Source organism: Corvus hawaiiensis, chromosome 36, assembly GCF_020740725.1.
Source record: "Corvus hawaiiensis isolate bCorHaw1 chromosome 36, bCorHaw1.pri.cur, whole genome shotgun sequence".
In the NCBI taxonomy this organism is placed as follows: domain Eukaryota; kingdom Metazoa; phylum Chordata; class Aves; order Passeriformes; family Corvidae; genus Corvus; species Corvus hawaiiensis.
The window spans coordinates 301,011-321,173 of record NC_063248.1 but is presented as its reverse complement, the minus strand read 5'-3'; the positions used below and the strand labels follow the sequence as shown (position 1 = coordinate 321,173).

At 57.3% G+C, this 20,163-nt stretch overlaps 2 protein-coding genes across 2 annotated transcripts; both read left to right on the top strand.

Moving 5' to 3' along the window:
- Window positions 1-2,199: 2,199 nt before the first annotated feature.
- On the top strand, window positions 2,200-5,661 carry LOC125319154. The gene is made up of 4 exons (XM_048290192.1): window positions 2,200-2,892; window positions 4,178-4,270; window positions 4,827-5,100; window positions 5,363-5,661. Exons 1-4 carry the CDS (start codon window positions 2,484-2,486, stop codon window positions 5,439-5,441), a joined length of 855 nt encoding a protein of 284 aa, XP_048146149.1. The 5' UTR covers window positions 2,200-2,483; the 3' UTR covers window positions 5,442-5,661.
- A 5,783-nt stretch (window positions 5,662-11,444) lies between these two features.
- Window positions 11,445-19,909, top strand: SLC20A1 (solute carrier family 20 member 1). The gene is made up of 11 exons (XM_048290229.1): window positions 11,445-11,553; window positions 11,698-12,164; window positions 12,249-12,389; window positions 12,489-12,574; window positions 13,802-13,898; window positions 15,487-15,606; window positions 17,133-17,381; window positions 17,474-18,023; window positions 18,276-18,461; window positions 18,713-18,797; window positions 19,239-19,909. Exons 2-11 carry the CDS (start codon window positions 11,849-11,851, stop codon window positions 19,398-19,400), a joined length of 1,992 nt encoding a protein of 663 aa, XP_048146186.1. The 5' UTR covers window positions 11,445-11,553; window positions 11,698-11,848; the 3' UTR covers window positions 19,401-19,909.
- Window positions 19,910-20,163: the final 254 nt, after the last annotated feature.

Genomic DNA, 20,163 nt, shown 5'->3' with positions numbered 1-20,163 from the left:
CCTCCCCTCGCCGTTCCCAGCTCTGCCCCCACGGGGCGGGCGGGGCCGGGGCTGCAGGACCCGCTCCGAACCTCCAGGGGGCGCCCGGGCGCCGCCGCCGCCGCTCGGGGGCGGGGCCAGGGCCGGGCGGTGGGGGCGGAAGTGACGTACCCGGGTCCGTCATGGCGGGGGCGAGCGGCGCTGCGGTACCGGCGGTGCCTGCGGTCGGAGCCGGGGGAACTCCCCGAGCCGTCCCCTCGCTCCTGTCCCCCGGACTCTGGTCTGGTGTCACCCCGCTCACTGTGGCTCCTCGGCCCGTTCCTCACCTGACGGAGGATGGGTTTATCCAGCCGTGTGCGGGACGTTTGGTCCAGAAAGGTCCCGGGACAGACCGTATCAAAACTACCGATACCAAAAATTATTCCATCAGCTGCTCCCCTTGATCGACTTGATCGAGGCTGCGACCATCCAATCAACTCACCCGCCAGACGTGCATCCAACACCCCCTGAAAATCCACCTCTCCAGGGCAGAGAAGGGTGTTGGGGGTGCCATGTCCACAACCCAGAGAGGTGCCACCCGGAGCCCGCCCTTTGTCCCCGGGTGGAGTTGCTCCATCGCAGAAAGCTGGTCAGGCAGGACTTGTGCTTGGTGAACCTGTGCTAGCTGTCCTGAATCACCTCCTGCCCTCCATGGGCCTCAGCAGAGCTCCCAGGAGGATCTGTTCCAAAATCTTCCCAGGCATAGAGCTGAAGCTGAGGAGTTGGTAGTTCCCAGAGTCTAGGTATTTCTTTTCAAACAGTCAGACATAGATCCTGTTTATGAACATTTTAATGTCTCTAGTAACTGCCCCAGGGTAGTGGCACTGTGGCCCAGTATGGAGATGGCCAGTGAAGGTGGGTTGGTGCCGATCCATGGAGACAGAAGCTCTGAGGGGCAAAGAAACAGCTGCATGGTGCCCCTCCAGACCTGGGCAAGTGGGAGCCGTGCTGGGCTGGGGGGAACCTCAGGGGCACCCGCTGAGCTGGCCCCCATTGTGGACGTCCCCGAGCTCTGTGCCCGGCCTGTCGGGAGCTGCTGGCCAGGGCAGTCGGTGCTGCTGGGCCAGTGGGATGGGCAGCAAATCAGGTAGGAGAGAGGAGAGGTGGCCCCAAGGAGCTGCTTGCCCTGAGCCAAGGACTTTTCTGTATCTCATGCTCTGCCAGGGAGGAGGTGCACTAAAATCTGGGAGGGAGAATGGCTGGGACAGCTGTCCTGAACTGGCCAAGGGGATACTCTGTGCCATAGAACGTCATGCCCAGTGTGGGGGAGTTACTCAGAACAAAGGGCTGATAGGGGTTTGGGGACTGGTTTGGCATTGGTTAGCAGGTGGCGAGCAGTTGTAATGTGCATCACTTGTTTTCTTGTGTGTTCTTTCCCTCTCACCATCTCCTTTTTATTACTATTATTATTATTATTATTTTCCTGCATTTCAGTTATTAAACTGTTTTTGTCTCAGCCCACAAGTTCTATTTTCTTTGCTTTCCTGACTATGCTCATTATCCTGTCGGGGCAAAGTAAATGAGCAGCTTCATGGTGCTTAATTGCCAGCTGACAGTGCTCTTTGATGACCGATGTGGAGCATGAAGGGTTTGAGATAATTCCCAGGTGCCAGCTCCTGACTCCTCCAAGGGAACTCCAGGAAGTGTTTGGTCCATGTTCAGGACAGGTCCATACCAGCAGCTGCCTGACACCCTCAGGCACTTCCAGGAGCACTGGGATTTGCTCTGGAGACAGGTTAAGTCCCAGGTAGTCTCTGCAGTGTTTTCTAGAGCAGCTCTTGTACTAGTTCGAAAACAAACTAGTGGGAGACACCAAGTCAGAATAACAATTTAATAGGGAAATAAAAGGAGGGGGAAAGAAAAAACAATAAAAGCGGAAAACACTGGGTTAAACTGACAGAGTTAGGATACAACCTGGCACCCTGTTAGGCAGGGTGGTGGTGGCAGTCTGGTAGAATGGTGGCTGCAGTCCTCCCGAAGTGGTGATCCTGTAGAAAAAAGGGGCTGCTCTTCCTCAGAAGGTCCAGTGGTGGCTGTGTAGCTCCTGTCCTCTGGAAGTCCAGTGGAAAGGGGTTGTCTCTGGTGTTCAGAGTCCCAGATTATATCCACGATGGGATGCTTGGTTCCTCCCTCTGGGTGGAGCATCTCACAATGGGGATAATGAGTCATGAGGCCAAGTGTTGATTAGGCTCATTAACAGAAGATAGCCCAGAGGGAGTTATCTCTGAGTCAGGCGGCAGGACAATGATGGGCCATGAACAGAAAGATGGTCTGGGTGGAGGAGGCAAGGAAACACTGCCCCACCTGATTTCAACACCTCATGAGGATGGTGATAGAATACACTGCAACCCAGGACAGCTCTCCAGAGAACCCTGTGTACGCGGGGGAAGGGCTGAACCTGGTGGCTCTGCTTGACCTGTCACCAGCAGCCGGGGAATATTTGGGTGCACCGTGGAGGTGGCAGAATGTTGCTGGTAGAAGCCCCCTGTGAGGTCACAAAGCCAGGCCCTGGTGTGCAGTGTAGGTTGGGTGTCACGGGCTTCAGCAGCAGTGGCAGGAGCAGCAGCAGCTGCATCATGGTGCAGGCACGGTGGGCCCTAACTCTCGTCCTCCTCCTGGTGGCCCTCCCAGCCCAGGATGCTGGGGCTGCTCCACGGCAGGCACAGGCAGTGGGTAGGTGGGCAGGCCAGGGCCAGCACCCAGCTCTGACAGATCCTGATGAGCAACAGCAACTTGGAATTCAGCTGACACACTTTCTCTCTAAAACACCCGAGCGTGAGGCTGTGCCTCAGGAGGAAGCACCTCAGGAAGGCCGTCAGGCAGTGCCAGTCCCTGAGGAAAACACCAGGGCCTTTCACACAACGAGTGTGTCAGGTAATTGCTGTCCTTTGGCCATTGAGATCCCCGGGTGTGTGCAGCAGCAGCAGCAGCAGCCAAACTGTCAGTGCAGAGCCAGGGCTCTGCCAGCAACCAGGAGTGGCTCTGGGGTGACTGTCACCTCTGGGGTGCAGGTTGTTGCTGTTGCTGTGCCAGGGACACACGCTCGGACGCTCTGTGGGTGCAGCGAGATGCTCACCACCTCTCACACTCCGTTCTCAGGGATTTCAGAACTTTGCTCTTTTGGGAATGAGGCCACCTGGACACCCCTCAGCGAATGATGGGAAATGTGACTCTGGGTCTAATGTCCCTCCCCCAGCACCTGCGTCCCAGACCTTGCTGTGAGACCCTGGAGGCCCTACCACAACAGAGGGGCATCCCTCCTTGGCACTGGGGTCCAAAGGGGTGCACTCTCAGAGCCGACATGGCTTAAGGGGACCCTACATTGTCCTCCTGCAAACGCTGTGCCTGAGCCATGCTGACACTTTACTTTTCCCTGATCCTTGACAGTGCTGGCCAACCCTGGGGAAGGCCCCCATGCCAGGATATAGGAATGCTTTCAAAATTACTCAGGCACTGGGCAGCCCTGCCAGAGGTTGTAAATGGGAGACAAGTCCTGAAAGCTGGGGGCAGGCAAATGCTGCCCATACTGCAGAGGGAAGTTCAGGCAAGGGAGAGGGAAGTTCAGGTATCTCCCTAGAGGGCCTGACTGCATCCCCTTGGGGTATGGGTGCTGGGCTGGAGAGGGAGAGCTGGGGGTAGCTCTCCTTGACACAGGGATGGGTTTTGTCCATCTCACTCCAAGGGGTGATTGGTCAGACAGCTGTGCTCCCCCCATGCTCTCTGTCCAGCCCCCTGAGTCCTTCCCAGGGAGACAGCAATATCCTTCAGCATCAGACAGAGTCTCCATCCAGGGCAGCACCTGCCAAGCCTCAGAAGGGAAGATGGGCGAGCACAAGAGAAATTGTGGGCAAATGTGAAGGATCCCCGGGAACAGGGAGCAAAGCCTGGGTGTGCTGTGTTCTTCCTTGATCCCCTTCCCTGTTCTGTTGTTCCATCAGGACAGATGGTGCTCCAGGGTATGCAGGGAGCTCCTTGCCAGGGGGAGGTCTGGTTGCAGCTGTGGGCACAGGGAGGGCTTTCCCAGCTTCTCGGTTGGACCCTGCACTGGAAGACCCCTGGCACTGCAGGAGTCACTGGTCGGTCCTGACCGACTGCACAGCCTGAGCGCTGCTTCCCGGGCTTGCTGGAGGGAAAATGCAACTTTACTCTTTCCAATAAGGTCCAGAGTATCAAGATGGAAGGAGACAATCTTCCCTGGAGACATCCAAAGTGCTACATGAAATCCTGAGGGAGATGAGGGTGATACTAGCAGGTGGGTACAGGTCACTCCTAACCAGCACAATGGGGCAGCGGAGGTTTCAGGTGCATGTAGGGGCACACCGTAGCACCCCCGCCCACACCTCAGTCCCTCACTGCAGGCACCCTCCATGTCATGCCCTGCGGGTATTGGTGAGCTGCAAGGGTGGTCCAGAGTCTCTACTGCCAGTTGTGTCTCCAGCTGAGTCCCAGGGACTGCATTTGCCCCAATCAGATCATCCCTGGCTGGAACACAAGAGAAATTGTGGGCACATGTGAAGGATCCCCAGGAACAGGGAGGAAAGGCAGACACTGGAAGAACAGGATTGTGGCCACTCCAAAGTGTAAGCAAAGCTGAGAGGAGAGAGAGGGTCCAGAGAGCACGGACTAGCAAGACATTCGGGAGTTCCCTTGGTTTCTACCGAAGCCATAGAAATGTTGCTGCCAACAGGATATCCCCTCATTCAGAGATGCTAATGAAGTGGGAAAGAACTTTTGTTGGCAATGTCAGCTCTCCGGTGAGATTGCCAGAGGTGTGCAGGGCACACTAACGTGCAGAATCGTTCCTCCAGGTGTGAAGAGCCTGAGCCTCAACAGCGCTGTCAGCAGGAGATCCACCAGCACTGGGAATGGCAGAGCAGACCCAGCCGATGAGGATGATGATGAGGATGATGATGTGGATGGTGGGGCAAAGCCATACCTTGTAGTGGGCAGGGCAGACCCAAATGCCGTGGATGCTGATAATTTCCAGAAGTACTGCATCGAAGGCATCGTGGCGGTCCTTGGCTCGATGCTGCTGGGAATGGTGCTGTGTTGTGTACTCCACGTGTGGAGGAAGAGGAGAAAGTGAGTTGGTGGGGCGGAGTGGAGCTGCCAAACCGGTATTGAGTGGCACGAGGCATTTCAAGCTCTGGTGCTCTGGGTGCCCAGCAAGTCACTGTGGAGATTGGAGCTGTGAGCTGGCGCCCTGTGCTCTCCCCAGAGCTCTCTGTGCCCACAGCTCACCGGTGCAGCTGGGTGCCCAGAGCCCGTGGGGCACCCAGTGCTGCTCCTCACCCTCACACCCGCCCCGCGCCCCGGCAGGGCCTCAGCAGCTTCCTCTCCACAGGCGCCTCGCAGCTTCCAAAGCCAGTTTGGAGCGCCCAGACAGCCGGACAGAAGCCAGCAGAATATTTGCAGGAGTATAAATAAAGATCAGCAGCACAATCAACTGTGTTTTTCTGGCAGCAAACTCCCATGAGTGCGACTACACCCTTCAGAACCCTGGGGGTCCCCTGGCTTCTGAGGGGGTGTGGGGGGCCCCACGACACCACTGAATCTAACTTGCCACTGATTCTAATTTTTTCTAATTTGATTTTCACTGCATGATCCATGCTGTAAGCAATACAGTGACCCCGGACATCACAATTTGTTGTGTTTTTGCAAATTCATATTAATTCCACCTGAACATGAGGAAGAACTTTTCTGTGCAGGTGACCATACACTGGAACAGATTGCCCAGGTTGTGGAGTCTCCCCCATCTGTGATATTCCAGAACTGTCTGGACACAGTTCTGTACAATGTGCTCTGGATGACCCTGCTTGAGGAGGGAGGTGGGACCAGATATCCCCACTGTTGTTCCGTTCAACCTTATCCACAATGTGATTCAAGTTTGTTTTCACTCATACCTTTGCCAGTGATTCACCAGCATGCAGTGAGTGGAAGGGGTCTCCCATGCAGGGGAGGCACCCAGTGAGATTTTTTCATATGCTTGGGCACCATCTCCTGGAGAGATGCATGGCGAGGAAAGGAGCTGGGTGAGTGAGCTGGGGCAGACCTTGACAGGGCTTTTTCCATCCCAGCTTACTGGGACACCAGGAAAAGGTGGGCTGCTTGTGCAGGCATCCCCTGTGTCTGGCTGCTGTCCAGAACAGGCACTGAGTGCTTCCCAGCCTCCAGCAACACTTAGACCCAGGAATATTATATATATATTCTCTTCTATACCTTCTGCCATGACATGTTAACACTCTGTAGTTCATGCATTTATTCTGAACCTGCTTTCCTGTTGCTCCAATTAACCAAACTATTCATGAATCTGGATCAATTAAGTTGTCACAGACCATGACTGCACTTACAGTGCCCAGTTGGTGATATTCTGAAATTTAGCCTTCTGATTTCTCAGGACCAGCTGGAACACAAGGGGGTTTGTTTCCTGCCAAATTTCTAAACTCTTGCCAGTGGACTGTGGCAGTGGTACTAGAGGGCTCCAGAGCCCTTCGATTGGCATTGCTTGTTGTGACATGCCTGACCTGCTCTCCTTATCCCTGTGCACCCAGCCATCCCTGCTTTGGCAGTGCCAAAGAGACACCTGGGTGATGCCATGCAGGGCTGTGGAGGTCCCTGGGCAGAGGCTGGGGCTCAGCCAGGGCCCAGAGGTAATCCTTCGCTGTGGATACAATATGCTGCTAGCAAGAATTTCTCTTGCTTCTTTCCAGTTCCGTGGGATGCTTTTGTCTCTCACAGAAGATATTAGTAGAGTTCTATTACCGCAGGCCTGGGCCCTAGGGTACATCACCGTGTCCCGCAGCCATAGGGAGGAGGAGGAGAGAAGATCCAGCAGGCAGGAATTGTGCAGCGAGGTTTATTCATTTAATTATTTTACAAACTCTTTTATAGACTTTTTTCTTCATAGTCTAATTGGACAAAGGATCAGCCCCCCCTTGGGGTGATTGGCTAAAATCCTAAAACATCCATTGTCAAAATATTTTTCTACTATACCATAAACAAGACTTTCCAAGGTTGCAGGTGGCCTGGTTGTTTACATTCTCTGCTACCTCTTCTGTGAGAGAGAAAAGTCTCTCACGGACTTAGAAAATAGCAAGAAAATCCTCGCTAGCAGCATTTTTGTATCTACAGAGTTCTATAAGCACACCTATAGAACACCTGCAACCTTGCAAAGCTTTGTTTATAGTACAGTAGGAAAATATTTTGACAATGGATGTTTTAGGATTTTAGCCAATCACCCCAAGAGGTGGCTGATCCTTTGACCAATTAGACTATGAAGAAAAAAGTCTGTAAAAGAGTTTGTAAAATAATTAAATAAATGAATCTTGCTGCACAATTCCTGCCTGCGGGGTTTCTCTTCTCCTCTCTACCACTGCGGGATACCGTGATACTTCACCACCATCGTAGCTGCTTGCCACCACAAGCATGAGAAGTTCTGGCAAGGCTGGAGACACACACAGAGCTGCCAGGGAAGGTGAAGGAGGAGGAATGTGGCATCTGGCCCTGCCCTTCCACCCTGGAGAGCCCATCCTTTCAAGACATGGTTCCTCTGCCAGTAATGGGACTTGCAGAAGGTGGCAGGACATCTTACCCTCCCCTGTGTGCACACAGACACCTTAGGGTGTCCATTGGGCTTGTGGGGAAGGCTCTGATCTGAGGACATAGTTTGCTGGAGTCCCCATCCCTGGGGGGATTTAACAGGATTTAACAGCTGTGTGGATGTGGCACCTGGGGACACGGGTTAGTGGTGGTCTTGGCAGTGCTGGGGAATGGCTGGACTCGATGGTCTCAGAGGGCTTTTCCAACCCAAACAATCCTGTGATTCTATTCATCTCACATCTCTCTTGCACTGCAGGGCAGCAGAAGAGGATTTTGGGAAGGTGACCAGAGCCATCATCCTGGGAGGGGAAAGGATTGGCACAGGAGCAAGCAGAGATCCCTTGGTTTAGGTGGGGGTCTGTGGAGGAGATGTCAGCATGCACAGAGACACAGAAGGGACTCTGAGCATCCCAAGAGGAAAAGGAGGAGACATGAGTGATCCAGACTGGTGAATAAAAGAGATCTGAGCATGAGCAAAGGAGAAATGGAGGGTCAGAGTGGACACAGTGGGCAGAAGAAAGAGGTGTGACTCGGCACTGGGGAAAGAGGGGAGATGTGAGCTGGCTGGGGGGCCAGAGCAGCGTTGGAGGGGAAGAAGTGGTGTGCTCTGGGTGTGCAGGGAGGGGTGATGTCGGCACATGTGGCAGGGTTGTGAGCAGCGGAACAACTTTTGGGGTGAGGTAAGGAGAGGGAGATCATTCAACAGTTAAGTCACGGGGAAAACACTTGACTCGGGAAAATTAGTTTTAATTTATTACCAATTAACAACAGAGTAGGACAACATAAAATAAGAGGATCGGTCAGGAGTGGAGCCAGGGTAGCCAGGTGCTGGGGGGTTTCCGGAGACTGCTGGTGACACTTACGAGGTCCACAGTGTGCCAGCGAGTGTTGGGATGCCCAGTGATGCTGCTGAACACCAGGGCACGTGCAGGGACCTGCAGGTCAAAGCCAGCACCAGGACCGGAAGGGCCAATGCCAAGCAGGTGGATTGCAGGGCAGGCTCAGCATCCATCAAAGGCTCCCAGTGCAGGAGTTACAGACTTACTGGTGTTACTGGGGCGGGGGGATGTAGCCTCTGGGTTTGCATGTGAGATGGCCACAGGCTGGAGTGTTTCCCAGGGCGTTCCCAGCAGCTGCCAGAGTGCTGCCTCACTGCTTTAAGTGCCTCCAGTGTCACAGTCCCACTGCTCAGGAGTGGGACTCAGCGTAGGAGTGAAGCTGACAAAGGTCTGAGGATCCCCTCCCAGTGCTAGGAACCTGCAACGTATTGGCCTGGGGGCATCTTGAAGGGCACCCCTCCTGCTCCTTCCCAGCACATCCTTGGCCCTGCACCCCATCTCTTCAGTGCTGCACCCGTGTGATCGATGCTGCTCCCCATGTGCAAGGCTCTGTACTCCCTTTTGCTCAGTGCTACACCCTTCCGCACTCGGCCACACTCCTGCACACTTTGTGCTGTGCCCCACGTTTGGTGCTGCATCCCCCATACTCGGTGCCCTGGTGCCGCACCCCGTATGCCCAGTACTGCTCCCCAGACCTGCCTCTACCCCTGCAGGGGTGTAGATTCATCTGGATCCCTTCTCAGCTTTGGGGATACAGGGCTATGGGACCTGGGGGCCCAGGGCACGGATCCTCCCAGCTTCATCCAGGGACTCCTGCCTCAGTTTCCTCCCCAGTTCACACATCTAGGGCAGATGGGGACACCCAGTGGTGACAGGAATGTGGAGTGGGGGGAGGGTAAGGGTGTGTGGTCATTCCCTGCTACTGCTTTGGCGAGCTGAGAGTAGCAAGGGGTCCCCAGGCTCCAGGTACACGTACCTCCTTACCCCCCAAGCTCAGCCTGGGCTGTGCTGTGGCTCTGCACACCCAGTGCTGCACGTGGCCTGGGACACAGGGCCCATGGGGACACAGGATGGACTCTGGCCGGGTGACGCAGGGGCAGCGATGCAGCAGGGCTGGGGCATCCTGGCCACTTCCCCCCCGCACCAGGTGCCATCTGCAACCCCTTGTCGCTAGTGTCTCCATGACGTGATGGCCTGTGATGGCCCAGCCGTGGCCAGCCCCCAGCCGCTGACCCGTGCAGCACACAATCCCTGGCCAGATACCCCAGCTTCCTGTGCTGGCTGACCCGCTGCCCTGGGGCTGCCTGTGGCCTCTGAGCCGTGGTTCCTGCTGGGCAATGGTCACCCCAAGATGCGAATGGGCACTGGCGCTCACCCTGCTCGGGGCACACATGGGCCCCCAGCATGTGCATGTGCATATGGGGGCTGTGTGTGCACACACGTTCACAGAGGGCTGCGCGCTACCTGAGTGCAGGGGTTCACCCCCACCTGCTGTTACCCAGGCTGGAAGTGCTGGGGGGGACCCAGCAGGACCTCCTGGGAACCTCCTGGGACCTTGCAGGATCCCCTAAGCTGCCAGCACTCAGCTGTGGATGCTGGTGCCATGGTTGGTCCTGGTGGGTACTGGTTTCAGTGTCCACGTGTGGCCTTTGCTGAGGCCAGTGCATACCCTGGGCTGGTGCTGGTCTCAACCAGTGCAGGCACAAGGCCCATGTGTGATGCCAGTTCAGCGCTGGAGTGGGACTGAGCCACACTGGAGTGCCAGCCCGGTGGTCAGCAGCCCAGTGCCCGCCTGGGCTGGTGCAGCACTGTTGCTGTGCCTGGCACAGGCTGGTCATGCTGGAGCTGAGCAGAGCCGTGCCACATGTGGGCCAGACCCACACGGACCCACACCCGTGCCAAACTGTGTCGGGCTGTGCTGGAGCCCAGTCTGGGCCCTCACAGGTGCTGGGCTGTGCCCGTGCCACACTGGAGCAGAGCCCACATCGGTGCCAAGCTGTGCCAGACGTGCCCGAGCCCAGTCAAGGCCACACCCGTGCGGGACTGAGCCGGACGATGCCAGGGCAGAGCACACATTCGCGGCAGGATGTGCCACACAAGTGCTGGGCCGTGCCAGAGTCGAGTCAGCCCACTATCGGCTTGGGCTGGGCTGTGCCGGGCCGGGTTCGTGCCGGTGCCGGTGCCGGGCCCGGCCATGCTATTCCCGGTGCCCGTGCCGGGCTCAGCCATGCTGTTCCCTGTGCCGGTGCCGGGCCCGGCCAAGCTGTTCCCGTGCCGGTGCCGGGCCCGGCCATGCTGTTCCCGGTGCCGGTGCCGGTGCCGGTGCCGGTGCCGGTGCCGGTGCCGGGCCTGGCCATGCTGTTCCCGGTGCCGGTGCCGGCCATGCTGTTCCCGGTGCCGGGCCCGGCCATGCTGTTCTCGGTGCCGGTGCCGGTGCCGGCCATGCTGTTCCCGGTGCCGGCCCTGCTGTTCCCGGTGCCGGTGCCGGTGCCGGCCATGCTGTTCCCGGTGCCGGGCCCGGCCATGCTGTTCCCGGTGCCGGCCCTGCTGTTCCCGGTGCCGGTGCCGGTGCCGGCCATGCTGTTCCCGGTGCCGGGCCCGGCCATGCTGTTCCCGGTGCCGGTGCCGGTGCCGGCCATGCTGTTCCCGGTGCCGGCCATGCTGTTCCCGGTGCCGGTGCCGGCCATGCTGTTCCCGGTGCCGGCCATGCTGTTCCCGGTGCCGGTGCCACCGTCCCTCCCCCCGGGGCCGCCGAGCGCGCACGTGGTTCTCCGGCGCGGGGGGGCGGGGCGGGCCCGGGCTCTGAGCTCGGCGCTGTCCAATGGCGGCGCGGCCCCGCCCCCTCCACCGGCGAGCGGGCCAATGGCGAGCGAGGGCGGGCCCGCGCCGGCGGGAGGGGCGGGGCCGCGGTCACGTGGGGGCGGAGGGCGGCGTTAAAGCGCGCCGGGCGCCCGCGGCCGCGTCAGTGCGGGCGGCGGGGGCGGGCGGCGCCGGCGGGAGCGGCCGCCAGTGGAGCGGCGGAGCGGGGCCGGAGCGGCAGCGAAGCGGGACCGCAGTTGGGGCTTCCCGGTTAGCGCGGCGCGGCTCGGCCCAGCCGGTGAGCTGAGATGACGGGCAGGGGCGGACGCACGTACACATGGCGGCGGGAGGGGGCGGTGGCGCGCGCGGGAGCGGCCGTTACCGGCGGCGGGAAGGGCCGGTGTCCGGTGCTCGCCCCGCTGAGCTCTTGTCTTTCCCGCAGGATGAAGAGCGGCGCAGGCCATGGCGCGGCACCCAGTCCCCAGCCCCTGCGACCGACGGGCCTGTAGGACGTCGCAGCCCCCCCGAGCCCTATAGCGATCCCTCTATTTAATTTTATACCTAATTTATTAACCCATCGCCCCACCCCCGCCATGGAGCCGACCCCCGCGGTGCCCACCGCCCCCATGGCTGACTTCCTCTGGATGCTGGTCCTGGGCTTCATCATTGCTTTCGTCCTGGCCTTCTCTGTTGGTGCAAACGATGTGGCTAACTCCTTTGGCACGGCTGTGGGCTCGGGGGTGGTGACCCTGCGGCAAGCCTGCATCCTGGCCAGCATCTTTGAGACCGTGGGCTCTGTCCTGCTGGGAGCCAAGGTCAGCGAGACTATCCGGAAGGGGCTGATTGATGTAGAGATGTACAACTCCACACAGGAGCTGCTGATGGCCGGTTCGATCTGCGCCATGTCTGGTAAGGAGCAGGGAGGTCACAATGTAGGGGCAGTGTGTCCCATGGTGCCCTGGTGATGGCTTTCTTAGGCTGCTTCTTCTCCAGGATCAGCTGTGTGGCAGCTGATGGCTTCATTCTTGAAGCTCCCCATTTCTGGTACCCACTGCATCGTTGGAGCAACCATTGGCTTCTCACTGGTTGCTCAAGGGCAAGAAGGTGTCAAGTGGTCTGAGTTGCTGAAGATTGGTAAGTCCAGCTGGTGGGACCACCCCAGCCATGGCCCTCATGTGTCCCTGGGCTTCCTTTTCCAGCAGCAGGATGCTGATTGTGCCTCCCACTTTCTAGTGTTGTCCTGGTTCATCTCACCCCTTCTTTCGGGCATCATGTCTGCTATCCTGTTCTTCCTCGTCCAGAGATTCATCCTCTGTAAGGTAAGGGCTGTCTGCCCTGCTTTCTGTCACTTTGGGGCTCTTGGCTGTTCTCAATGGACTCGTTAGTCGGCTGATGGTCACCAGGGCTTCTCCTGGCACATCCTGGAATGTGTGTGTTGGCACCAGGGGGGCCCTTTGGGAGCTGAAGAGGTGAGAAAATGAGGCCTGTGGCCACTCCACAGAGTGGACCTGGAGGGTTTTGGGGCATCATCTCCCCTCTGAAACATGGGAGTTGTCTTGCCTGGCTTCAGCAGGAACAGCCCTGTTTCCCAGTAGTGACGTAGCCCAGAATTGATAAGACCTGAGCTGTCAGCTGGGCATTTCCAAAAGCCTGGTGTAAGGATTTTTTTCCTTGGGATAGGCTGCAGGTGAAAGTGGTGATCCACAGCCATGGCTTTCCTTAGCTGGGAGGGACAGAATTGTTCCTGGGGCTGGGGAAACCACATTCTTTCCACCTGGAACCCCAGCTATGCAGAGAAACTCCTGCATATCTGAGGTTAAATTCCTTTAGGTTTTACCTCTAATGATTCAAGAGACATTAAGATCTTATCACTGGCCAGCCCTTTAAAACAGCTCAGCATCACCACTGCCACAGTAACCTTGTGTAACCAGCCTCCCAAAGTGGGGCTGGCCCTGTCAGCTCCATTCTGGTGCTGAACGGAGTCCAGTTGCTCCGTGCTGCTTGGCATTCAGGAAGGCTTGGTGTGCTTGTCCTGGTGCCAAACCCCAATTGCTGGGCAGCAGTGGGGATTAAATGCTCCTGCTGCTGGGGTGAGGGCCTTGCTGTCAGGTATGTGGTCAAATAAGCTCCTTTGTGAGTAATGGACTTTTTGTTTTGTCCAAGTCAGCTGGAAAGAGGTAAAAGCTTTGAAAGTTCCTGGGGAGTTGAAAGAAAAATGTACGTGGATGTGGCAGTTTGGGGAGCCGAGGAAAGGGTTCAGAAGCTAGGTAGAGATGAGTTGTTCCAGGCTTGGGAGTGCTGGAACCCTGGGCCTGCCTTGGCTCTCTGAGGAGCCTTGTGGGACCCAGGGTATTGTGCTACCTCCTGCCCTCCCAGCCCGGGGGGCATTTGACTGTGGGTTGTTCCCTAAAGGCTGTTGGGAGCTGCCATCTGTAGGTGACTGAGGGCACAAACCCCTTCTGGAAAGGATCTGTTGCTGAGCTGCTCCTTGGCTGCTGCACAGCCCCCCAGTCTACCTCTCTACAGCACTGATTTGTGTTTTCCAGGCAGATCCTGTTCCCAACGGCCTGCGCGCTTTGCCCGTCTTCTATGCTTGCACTGTGGGAATCAACCTCTTCTCCATCATGTACACTGGGGCGCCCTGTAAGTGCACCGAAGAATGCTTGAACGTGAATTTTGAAATTCTTTCTAAAGCCTCCATTAAATGCACGATTTACCCCTTTTTTGCTTTACAGGGCTGAGATCTCCTAGAAGGCGGCTGGCCTGTGCCAGTTACGGAAGGCGGCAGGCTGGCCTGCACTGTCTGGGCTAGGTAGTTGCCCAACCAAAGAGACCTGCTCAAACTAAACTCCTCCAGACCTTTCTCCTTAGACTTGCCAGGACTGGCCAATAACATGACTTCCCCTTCCCTTCTCTTACCTGTGCTAAAACTCAGGTATCTGCTGGCTGCTGAAGAGACTCTTCAGGCCGCCAGTAGTGGCACTAGGAGCAAGGTTGGGGGCTGCGCCTCCTGATTCCTCTTGTCCCTAAAAACAAGCTAATTACTCCCTTTGAGAAGAGCTGGCCTGTCTGCTGCAGAGTCTGAGTTTCAGTTGGAAAAGCCAAACTAAGGTGCTGTGTGGCAGGGGACAGGTCACGAGCAGGACTAGGAGAGGGCTCAGCAGGGACAGGAGGGATTTGCCCGTGGAGCCAGAGGCTCAGTCACATCCGTTGTTTGCTGGGATGACTCGGCCTGAGCTGTTTTTTGGTGTGAGCGTGGGTTTCCTGTTGTGGAAGAGCCTCTGGAGGTGGGATGCGGGCAGGCAGTGCTGGCTCTGGCAGGGTTTGCTCTGTAAACAGTGGCTGGAAAAATTTTTGGAGGGATGTCAGCTTCCCCTTCCCTGGGCTCTCCAACATGGGAGAGAGGAGGACAGGCCTGCAGTGGTGCTGCTGGGGGCACTGGGGCTGCTCCAAAATCACTTGATCACTTGGCATGCCCAAAATGGATCTGTGTTTATCCTGAGCCCTGAATTGCTGAGTGAGCTCTAGGTTGCTTGAGCACAGGGTTTGCAGGCAGACCTGTGCCTGGGTGAGGTGTCTGGTCTGCTTTAGGAGCAGTAAATGCAGCATCTGCCTGCAGCAGCAAATGCAGGGTTTGGATAGCCACAAGCACCTGATGCCCTACCTGGGGTTGCGTGATGCCAGTCTTCTGCTCAGTCAGGCTGCCTGTGAGAATGCTCCTAAGTGGGTCATGTATCACCTCAGATGCCATGAAGCCTAAATTCCCATTGACTCCTGGAGCAGAGGAGCTGCCCTCCCCAGCAGCCGGAGGGGCTGGTGAGCTCCTGTGGCAGCAGCCCAAGCTTCCGTGTCCTCTCCAGAGCAGGGAAGCAGCAGTGGCGCTGCAGCAGCCAAGCTGGGAGGTGTTTTTTCCTTTGACATTGCAGCAAATGAGGAGACAGGAGCTGTGTGGAGCCAGGGGCATGCGCCACTCCCGACAGGGTTTGGCTGGGGGAAGGGGCTGTGAAGGGTCAGCTGCTGATGGGAATATGACCCATGGGGCTGCTTAGAGAGTATACCTGGTGTCTCGGCGTGGTCAGTGATGCCTTCCCAGCAGTGTTTCTCCCTGGCAGGTGGATTAGCTCAGGGCTGTTGCAGGTGATGGGAATCCCTGTGCCTGGGAAAACCAAAGTCATATATTGAGGAGGGTTTTGCCCAGAGGTTTTCAAAGATCCATTGTTTTATTTCCTAGTGCTGGGCTTTGACAAACTTCCTCTGTGGGGTATCCTCCTAATATCGGCGGGGAGTGCTGTTGTCTGTGCTCTCGTCGTCTGGTTCTTTGTATGTCCGAGAATGAAGAAGAAAATTGACCGTAAGTACCGCGTCCCTCTGCAATCCTCGGGGAAGGGCAAACTCTGGCTAACAGACTTCTCTTCCCAGTGGGAGATCCCATTAGCTCTGGGGCTGTTATTAGCAGAATCCTTATCTTCGCTCCGGGATTAACCTGCTCTGAGTCACTGGGGCACTCACCACACTGGGCTCTGCCTGCTCCCAACCAAGGCATCCAAAACCCCCCCGGATCAGCTGTTGTGCTGCTGAGCAGTGTCTGGGGGCTGATTGATCTGCGGGGTGATCTCTCCAGGAGCTGTGGGCAGTATCAGACAGCTTGTCTCTCTCTAAGAGAGGAGAGAGAAGGGCAAGAGACAATGTGCCTGTTGTAACCTTTAATCTTCTCATACCTGCTGAGCAATCCTTGGCCTGGCTGGTGCAGATCACAAGTTTAAAGCTGACAAAATCTTTTCCCTGTAGCAAAAAAACCCAAAACACTGTGTTGAAAGGCATCCAAAGGAGCAGCCCTGAGGTCTGCCTCCAGAGCCATGCCTGGAACTGCATGTGGTCCTGAATATCAATGATGTGTGCAAGCTGGGGCCTCGGGAGTTGGTGATGAGGGGATGTCCTCGTTGTGCTGGTGTAATTGGGGTGTGACTAACAGCTTTATGGCTGCTCTTGACAATCCTCCAGCTGTTCAACTTAACTCCTGCCTGTGAGGTGAGGTGGGCTCTTCTGCCTGCCAGACGTGCTCCCGGCCTGCCCACAGCATCCCTGGGAGGAGGTGGGCATGCAGGGAGAGACAGTTCTGCTGGGACTGGATGCCAGGGTCAAGGGTTGATGCCACAACCCAGCCCTTGAGGCAAACAAAGTGACAGGGAAGTGGTCATGTTTATGACAAGAAGGTGGTTTTGGTTGTTGTGTGAAGGAGCTGACCTCATGTTTTCACCTGGAGAAAACATGCTTTTCCTGGTAGAGGTGGAGGAACAGCCTCAGCTTCCCGGGCTGGGTGCTGCTGGCTTGGCTCCTCAGGGTGGACAGGAAACCAGGCTGCCTTTGGGAGGTGGAGGCCAGCTCCTCTTTGGGTTTGCCATTCACCAGTGGAAGCTGGAGAGGAGCCCAGGCTGGAGCTGCTGGGCTGGAAGAGGAGCTGGGCTCTTCTGGGTGCCTTTTTGTCAGCTGAAGGGGTCATAGCCACTCCAGAAGTGAGTCCAGAGCATCCCACTGCCCGCAGGGATGGGACAAACATGGCCCAAAGAGGAACCTCTGCACTAGACATTACTGACATAAAAGCCCCATAATGGTGTTCACCACACCCCGTGTGGGTGGGGGTGTCTAAAAATAGGGGATGAGCTGGCTTAGATGGTTTGGCTGTTGTGACTGGGACAAGGTGTGACTGCCCAGCAGTTTCCAAAGTTCAGGATGGGAGTGAGCTGGAAATTTTATTTGGCTGCCATAAATCTGAGTGGCAAGGGGTGTGTGGGCTTGTTGCTGGCATTGGGTACAGTGGTGGAAAGGGGTTTGATGGCAGCTGCCCCCCCCCCCCCCTCCCCCCCCCCCCCCCCACAGGAGAGATAAAATCGAGTCCTTCTGAAAGCCCCTTGATGGAGAAGAATGTTGGCTCAAAGGAGGAGCAAGAGGAGGCCAAGATGCCCCTGGGTGATGCCAAGAGCCCTGCTGCTGATGCAGAGTCGGCCATGCCGCCCCGGGCAGCAGTGGAAGAGAGGATGGTCTCCTTCAACCTGGGGGAGCTGGAGGAGGCCCCAGAGCAGGAGAGGCTTCCCAGCCTTGACCTGAAGGAAACAAGTATTGACAGTGGTAAGTAGCAGGGGCTGATACAGTTGGTAAGACTTGCCCAGCCCCAGGCACCCCTTGGTGCTAACCCCTTCACCCGCTGTCCCCATTGGCAGGAGCTGTGCGGCTGCCCAATGGCAACCTGGTCCACCTGAGCCAGGCTGTGGGCCACCAACTGGGCTCAGGCGGGCAATACCAGTACCACACTGTGCACAAGGACTCCGGCCTCTACAAGGAGCTGCTGCACAAGCTGCACCTAGCCAAGATGGGGGACTGCATGGGGGACTCGGGGGACAAGCCCCTGCGGCGCAATAACAGCTATACCTCCTACACCATGGCCATCTGTGGCATGCCCCTGGACTCGCTGCGTGCCAGGGATACCGAGGAGGGGGAGAAGCTGAGCTGGTCTATGGCGGACACTAAGAAGAGGGTCCGCATGGACAGCTACACAAGCTACTGCAACGCAGTGGCAGATGCCCACCCGGCTGCAGATGTGGACCTGAACACAGCCCAGGCAGAGCTGGGTGCCAGTGCCCACAAGGGCAGCAGCAGCTCCCTGGAAGAGTGGCATGAGCAGGACAAGCCTGAGGTGTCCCTACTCTTCCAGTTCCTGCAGATCCTCACGGCCTGCTTTGGCTCCTTCGCTCATGGTGGCAATGATGTCAGGTCAGTGGGAGTCAGTGGGAGCCAGGGAGGCTGCTAGCTGGGGCTAGTGCTCACAGAGAATCATGGAATCACAAAATAGTTTGGGTTGGAAAGGACCTTTAATATTGTCTTGTTCCAACCCCCTGCCATGGACATGTTCCTCTTGACCTGGTTGGTCCATGCCCCATCCAACCAGGCCTTGAACACTTCCAGGGATAGTCTGTCTTGCCAAGAGCCTCTGGTCCTCTAGACCAGATCCCCTTTCTCTTCCAGCAATGCCATTGGGCCCCTGGTCGCACTCTTCCTGGTCTATCAGACGGGCGATGTGGCTACCAAGGTGGCAACTCCCATCTGGCTGCTTCTCTATGGGGGTGCAGGGATTTGCATCGGCTTGTGGGTCTGGGGAAGGAGAGTCATCCAGACGATGGGGAAGGACCTGACTCCCATCACACCATCCAGGTAAGGGCTGCCATGGAGCAGAGGGGAGGCTCCATGCAGCCTGAGAGCTGCATTCTGCTCCAGGAGCCCCTCTTCCTTCTCTCTTGGGAGTTTCAGTGGTCAAGCTGGAGTGTGTGTAGCTCCAACACCTCACTGCATCCTGGGGGGTTCAGCTGGGGCTCTGGAGAGCCAAGCTGTGCTGCCTTGAGCTGAGCCCATGGGATGTTTTGGAGTATCCAGTGCCCCTGTTCAGATCCGCTTTTTGTCTGCAGCGGCTTCAGCATTGAGCTGGCATCAGCACTGACGGTGGTCATTGCCTCCAATGTTGGCCTCCCAATCAGCACAACCCACTGCAAGGTAGGAGGGGGTGGCAGGGGGATGGCGTTGGCTCAGTGTGAGCTCAGCATTCCTGAATCTTAGTGTTCATAGGGCTGAGCTGTGTGGGAGGACCCTCTCTGGGCTGCTGGCCACTGTCAGCTCCCAGCTCTGCCTCTTGCATCTCAATGTGAGGTGGCAGTGGCTGCCCAGGCTCAGGGTGGGTCCCTGGGCCACTTGGGAGATGATGGGAGAACAAAACCCCTTTCATGGTCCCCTAGGCTCTGCCAAGAGGCCATGGGAACCCAAGTGCCGCACGGTCCTTGGGTGGCAGCTCCTTGCCTTGCACTCTGCCCTGCTCTGAGAGGTCCCCACAGACTGGAGCAGGACCCAGGGCTCCGGGTGGGGGGTGAAGGAGTGCATGTTTGGGGGGTGCAAATGCCTGCTCTGGTGCTGAGCTGTGTGCCCTGACTCCTTGGGCAGGTGGGCTCAGTGGTCTCGGTGGGCTGGCTGCGCTCCAGGAAGGCAGTAGACTGGCGCCTCTTCCGAAACATCTTCATGGCGTGGTTCGTCACCGTGCCCATCTCTGGCCTCATTAGTGCTGCCATCATGGCTGTCTTCAAGTTCGCTGTCCTGAAGGTGTGAGGGCACCAGGGCTCCCACCGCTCCTGCTTCCCACTGCTGTCCTCCCTCGAGGAGCCACTGAGGCTGCCTGCTGTGGGGTGGGGGCTGCGCCCATCTGCGCATAGTGCTGTCACTGAAGTATCTTTTTTTTTTTTTTTTAAATATAACTGTCTTGGCGCTAACTTTGGGGGGGGGTGTACTGCCATGGCTGTATCTGCCCCCAGGTGCCCCCCCCCACCCCCCCCCCGATCTGCTGTAGCTGTAGATAAGCAGTTACTGGGGGCGACTTTCTCACTTCTAATGCTCCCCTGGCAGTGCTCTCTTGGGGGAAGGACAGAGGATTGTCCTTGCCTGTCCTGGAACAAAGGGCTGGGGAGTTGTAGGGTACCCCCCTTGCAGGCTGTGCAGTGTTCAGCTTTGCCTCCATTGCCACAGTGCTGTGGACACCATCCTGCTCGGGGGCCCTGGGGGCTGCCCTCTGGCCCTCTGTCACTGCTGCTACCTCGGACTTAATAAAGATTTCCTTCGTATGCCAGTGCTGCCTGTGGTTCTGGGGGTTTGGGATCCAGTGGGGGCCCCAGGTGCTGCCCCATAGCCCTCCCTGCCTTGGCCCTGTGCCCCAGGAGGGAGCTGGGGACAAAGATAAGAGCCCCACGTGCCCCCTGTGTCGTGGGAGGGGCTGTAAACAGCCCTGCGCAGGGGTTATCAGGGCCCCACACCTGGGGGCGGCTCCTGCTCATCTCACCAGCCCTACTCCCGGTGTTGAGGGGTGGATGTGTGTGTG

What these genes read in the sequence shown, in the direction of transcription:
- LOC125319154 (XM_048290192.1), top strand. Translation starts at nt 2,484, where the DNA reads ATGTTGCTGGTAGAAGCCCCCTGTGAGGTCACAAAGCCAGGCCCTGGT. An exon ending in TCACACAACGAGTGTGTCAG is followed by an intron (nt 2,893 to 4,177) that starts GTAATTGCTGTC and finishes CTTTCCAATAAG; the next exon opens with GTCCAGAGTATCAAGATGGA. An exon ending in GATGAGGGTGATACTAGCAG is followed by an intron (nt 4,271 to 4,826) that starts GTGGGTACAGGT and finishes TCGTTCCTCCAG; the next exon opens with GTGTGAAGAGCCTGAGCCTC.
- SLC20A1 (XM_048290229.1), top strand. Translation starts at nt 11,849, where the DNA reads ATGGAGCCGACCCCCGCGGTGCCCACCGCCCCCATGGCTGACTTCCTC. An exon ending in TTCGATCTGCGCCATGTCTG is followed by an intron (nt 12,165 to 12,248) that starts GTAAGGAGCAGG and finishes CTTCTTCTCCAG; the next exon opens with GATCAGCTGTGTGGCAGCTG. An exon ending in TCAGCACAACCCACTGCAAG is followed by an intron (nt 18,798 to 19,238) that starts GTAGGAGGGGGT and finishes CTCCTTGGGCAG; the next exon opens with GTGGGCTCAGTGGTCTCGGT.